At 43.1% G+C, this 5606-nt stretch overlaps 1 protein-coding gene across 1 annotated transcript; it reads left to right on the top strand.

The window, feature by feature from the left end:
• Positions 1-2453: 2453 nt before the first annotated feature.
• Positions 2454-4633, top strand: IRX1 (iroquois homeobox 1). The gene is made up of 3 exons (XM_009996492.1): positions 2454-3504; positions 4105-4177; positions 4576-4633. Exons 1-3 carry the CDS (start codon positions 2454-2456, stop codon positions 4631-4633), a joined length of 1182 nt encoding a protein of 393 aa, XP_009994794.1.
• The last annotated feature ends 973 nt before the right edge of the window (positions 4634-5606 follow it).

Genomic DNA, 5606 nt, shown 5'->3' with positions numbered 1-5606 from the left:
GGCGCCCCCGCCGACAGCGGAGGTAGGGAGAGCTGGGGCCGGGGCGGGTGGAGGACGTGGGGCAGGATGCGGGGGGATGCGGGACGGCTGCGGTGACGGGTCTCGCTGCGGAGAGGGGCCGCGGGCGGCGGGTTCTGTCTGCAGGCGCAGCTCCGATCCGCCCCGTCGCTCCAGCCGGGCAAAACTCCTCCAAGTTTTTCCTTCTTGGCTGTGAGCAGAGCTCCTGCCTTCGCGTTGTCGGCTTTCCCTAGCAACTAGGCTGGTTTTTGTTGCTGTTGTCATTGGTGGTGGTGTTGACGGGCGATATTGTCGGTCCCGCTCGCTCAGCGGGCTTTCCAGCGCTCTCCTTTTTTTCTGCCTGGTCCTTTTCCTTGTCGCCGAGTTATGAACAGGTTCCTTCCCAAAGGCCGAAGTGCGGTGTCGGTAGCTGGTACGCCGGCAGCTAGTATTTCAGGACATGTTCCTTAAGCCTTAGAAACGGCCCCTTCGCTTCCCTGAACTTTTCATATTCTGATTATGGCGAGTATCATAGACGGGATTTGCATTAAGGCAAGGAGGGCATCTGCATCCCCCTCTATGCATTGGAGCAGAAAGGTATATCGCTGGTAACTAAAACAACTTGTCGCAACCCATATTGCCGTCCTTTATACCCCCTTTTCTTTAGAATGTAATAGTTGAAAGGTGAAACATGATTTTAACTAACTGTTTTTATATCTGGTGTCGTTGAAACGTTTTCAACTGTTAGTATTCCCAAACTTCTCGGCGGCCGTACGCACAGGTTCCACTTCGTTGCTAAATGCCCCCCGTTTCTCTCTCTCTCTCTCTCACACACACCCCCGACCATGAAAGTGTGAATATTTAGAACTGTGTGCACGAACGTGAGGGGTTTAAATATATATACATACTCGAGTAAGTAGATACGCTGTTAAACAAGAGTCAGCATCTGAAAACAGATCATTTTGTGCTGCAAACATTTCCTGTGAAGACACTTTTTAACAGCATGCGTTTCCTACTTTTTTAACCTTGATTTTGGAAATGCAGTAAAAGTTGACACAGAAGCAGTGAGTGATTTACAAGTGGCTTCTTCAAAAGAATTCCCAACAGAGATTACACCAAAAAAATACCATTTCAGCAACAATAACAAAAGACAGCGGAATAAAGGAAGTGCAGAAAGCCTGATCCGTAACACATGATAAAAATTACATCGGGCTTCTTTTAGTGCACAAGCTTTGTCTCTGAAATTAAAACACACGTTCCTTTTTAACTGCTTGACAAAGTTACTTTAGTTTCTTAGTGGACAATTTTTTTAGAGTTTCGTTTTGAAGGCTGACACAAATTTCACAAGACTACTGGTAAGAATGCACTTCTGGGCTAGAAAAAAAAGCGAGACTGTAGTAGAAGAAAGAAAGAAAAAAATATTCAATGTTAGCTTTTTAGGAACAGTTCCCTTCCTACCCGCTAACTATCCTGGTGTTTTAGTGCAGCGATTCACCATGCTAGTGACATTTTAAAATAGATCAGAAACTTCTGACACTTGTATATCACGAGCTAAAAGATGAAGTTAATATCTGGACAATTTGCGGTAATAATGAGGCCTAATGAGGTTCCTAGAAAGATAAAATGTTATTTACCAAAACATCTGACGGGATAATTTGACTTGCTGTGTTTTACTACTGATGATAAAAAGAATATTGATTGCAAATAAATCACCGTCTCTAAACGCTTGTAAACAATTTGTGTTTGCTCTGCCTAGATCAAAGTAAAACTTATGAGAGAAAGCGTCTGCATATCCATATTCTACAATGCGTGGATCAGTTTTCATTCCGGAGTTTAAAGGCTCTTCTAACAGCTACAAGTTAATGTTTGACATCAGAATCTTAGTGTATGATTCTAGAAAGTGATGGGGGGGGGGAAGTTGTTTTGTGTGTAGAAAATCTCTTACATTTTAAGTGTCTTCGTACTGAAGTTGAGCACTCATCTCGCCAGTCTCAGCTCACGTCAGCTCCTTTTAAAGGCAGATCTGGGGCCAGAGACGAATGCTCTGCATACATTTGTAACATCCTCCTGGATATTTTGCAGATAAATGCGATGTTGTGCCCAGGCATGAGTTTGTAACTGTGGTGTAGTACCTTCTCTCTCTGCCTGGTAATTTCGAGAGCACAATAAATTGTCTCGCCGAGGCAAATGCGAAGTTGCTGGATTTCCATCATTTGGTGTGATTTGGTTTGAAAATACGCATAATGTCTGGCAGAGCCCATCTTAGCCCCTCTCTTTTCCTTCCTCTGCAAGAAGGGGGGAACCATTTGGGAATACCTCTGTCTGATCTAAACGTGAAGAGCCTGGAGCGGGTAGGGCCGAAATTTGCCTGTGAGACCTTTTGCACCGCTCCAAGGCGTGTTCCGGCTCCCGCAGCAGCCTATTCAGGTCTGTTAGAGACGCTAACGAGATAATTGATGTGCTTTTTCCTCTCCGCTTGTCTGAATGTGTTGCAGGGCTCCCAGTACGAGCTGAAAGATAATCCGGGTGTCCACCCTGCTACCTTTGCTGCCCACACTGCCCCTGGTTATTATCCTTATGGACAGTTCCAGTACGGGGACCCAGGGCGGCCCAAAAATGCCACCCGGGAGAGCACCAGCACCCTCAAGGCCTGGCTCAATGAGCACCGCAAGAACCCCTACCCCACCAAGGGCGAGAAGATCATGCTGGCCATCATCACCAAGATGACCCTCACCCAGGTCTCCACCTGGTTCGCCAACGCCCGCCGGCGGCTCAAGAAGGAGAACAAGGTGACCTGGGGCTCCAGGAGTAAGGATCAAGAAGATGCAAATCTCTTTGGGAGTGACAATGAGGGGGACCCCGAGAAGAATGAAGACGACGAGGAAATCGACCTGGAAAGCATAGACATAGATAAAATCGATGAGAACGATGGGGAGCAGAGTAATGAGGAAGAGGAGGAGAAGTCTGAGCTCCTGAGACAAAGCAGTGAAGAGAACTTGGAAAAGGAGAAGGATTTGGCACTGTCAGGGTCTGAAGGTCTGAAACCTAAAGATGCACTGGCCATGGTGAAAGAGGCCTCTGACAACAGCACGCGAATCATCAGTCCCGGGGGACAGAACAGTTTACAGATGCCATCTCACAGCAAACCCAAGATTTGGTCTTTGGCAGAGACGGCAACCAGTCCTGATGGTGCCCTGAAATCTTCTCCCCCTCCACCCGCTCCTCCCCAGGTTAACCACACTTCTCCACAGATCCAGCACCCCGCTTTTCTCCCTAGCCATGGACTCTACACGTGCCAGATTGGCAAATTTCACAACTGGACAAATGGGGCTTTCCTCACTCAGAGTTCCCTGCTAAATGTGAGGTCCTTTTTGGGAGTAAATCACCATCATGCTGCTCACCACAATCACCACCTCCAGGCCCAGCAACAACCTTCCGTTTTAACAGCAACCCTGGGAGCCCTCAGCAGTGAAAAGCCTTCAGAGAGGACCAGTCCTAAACACACAGGTAATGAGTGCATCAGGCATCCACCTCCACCCCCAAAACACGCACATGAACTTTCTGAGGAATGGTGTCAGATTTGACCCCAGTGTAATCGATTGCTTTTAACTGAGTTACAGACATTTTACCCCAGTGTTGCCTTTTTTTTTTCCTTTTTAATTTATTATTTTTTTTAAATTTCTTTTTCCTGCAGCACCTTGATTGCATACATCAAGCCCATGTCATGTGGGCTATTACATTCTCACCCTATATGCCCCTCAAATAAGAGGAGAATGCAGGTACAGCTCTGTGAAACATGCCCTTTGAGTTTTGTTTTCCTTCCCTCCCTCCCGAACCTCAGCTCATAAACGTTTCAATGACAGACCAAAATGTGGCAAGAAAAGCTTGGCTACTCCTTAAATATTGAGTAGGGAAGAGTGCTGTGCACACACAAATAAATACCTACACAAATCTCAGCAAGAAGAGGAGAGGGAGGTGTGTTCTCTGCACACTGACCAGATTTTTATTATTATTATTCTAAAATGTTTCTCTCGTTCTTTTTGTGTGCCTTTTTTCTTTCTTTCTTTTTTTTCTTTTTTTCTTTCTTTCCCTTCTGTCTCCTTTTAGAAAGAGAAAACGTACCAAGAACTGAATCCCCACCTCAGCCGCTAAAATCGCCCTTCCAGCCTGTCCGTGACAAGTGAGTTTGTTTGTTTGTTTTCACTGCAGGAATGTTACTTATGTGAAACAGAGAGTTTGAATAATAAAGACTAATTATAACACCTAATTATCACCATAAAAATACATACAGACAGCAAGAACAACACAGAATTTGGTGTAATATTTTCAAATTTAGGCCAAATTGCAATTTTACATAGCCAGCTCCCAACTTTTCAGAAACTTAACAAACATCAGAGATTCACCGATTTTGTGTTAATTACAGCAGTCACAATACTTTCTGTGCAATTAACAAATACCTGGATGCTACAGCAAGAGAAAAGCAATTATAGGAAAGGATATATATTTTATTTTTTTTCTGAAAAGTTGTTACTTTTTTTTTTTTCCCCCCCTCCTCTTTTCCTCCCTTCCCCCCTGCAGCTCTTTGCCTCAGCAAGAGGGAACAACGAGAATTTTAGCAGCTCTCCCTTCCGCTTGATTAGATGGTTTGGTGAAAAAATATTACAGAGACTGGTACTAAGGACAGAAAAAAAAAAAAACAAAAACAAAAAAAACAAAAAAAAAGGATATAAACGACTCCAATCAATCTCTTTTTGCAATAAGGTGGTGCAAATCCATAAAAGCGATCACGCAAATCTGTAGGTGGATCCCCTTCTTCATTGTACCATGTCAGATCGTGTTATTCTAACCTTTTTGGATTATTTGTTTGGTAAATGTTTCCCACGTGTTTGTGTTTTTTCTGTATATAGAGTGATTTCAGATTGTAAATAGCGCGTCAGCAAAACTTGTCTAAATCATATATTTTTGTCTAATAAACTAAATGAAATTATGAGCTCTCTTCAGGTATGTATTCTGTTGCTGCAGATCTTACACGTATATTAGAGATCTATTCAAACGTTTATAATTTGCTTTCTAAAAAGTCAAGTCTTATTGCCTTTGGGTAACAAAAACGTAAATACCAAATTCAAGCTTTTAATGTCTCTTGTAGCTATTTTGTCGAAATCAAGCGGCGAGCTTCCCTCTTCATATACATAAATTTAGGGAGCCGAGTGAAGCCGGTTCTTGACTAGTAAAATTAAAGTTATTTTTCTCAGTTGTGATGAAAACGTGTTCTGTAGTATCCATTTTCCGATAATAAGTGGATATGACTTCCACTTAGGTTATAAAACATGTTCTTGAAAATGAAAGGGAAGAGTTTTCTCTCAGTTCCTTAGAGTATAACTTTGCTGTTCAAACTGTTTCCGAAATGGGATCAAGAGCCTCAGTGCTTTGGTACACGCAGCCGAAAAAAAAACCACCCCAAAACAAACAAAAAAAACACAGATTAGGAAATAGAATTATTTGTAACGATTTACACTTTCAATAAACACAAAGGAAATACGACTGTGAAATATTTTTTTTCCATGTGACATTAAGCACCATCTCAGCATGAAAAAAAAAAGAAAAAAAAA

The sequence above is a fragment of the Chaetura pelagica genome, unplaced genomic scaffold (genome assembly GCF_000747805.2).
Source record: "Chaetura pelagica isolate M959 unplaced genomic scaffold, ChaPel_1.0 scaffold82, whole genome shotgun sequence".
Taxonomy (NCBI): domain Eukaryota; kingdom Metazoa; phylum Chordata; class Aves; order Apodiformes; family Apodidae; genus Chaetura; species Chaetura pelagica.
Note: the sequence above shows the minus strand (reverse complement) of the source record. Positions and strands in the feature narration are given on the sequence as shown.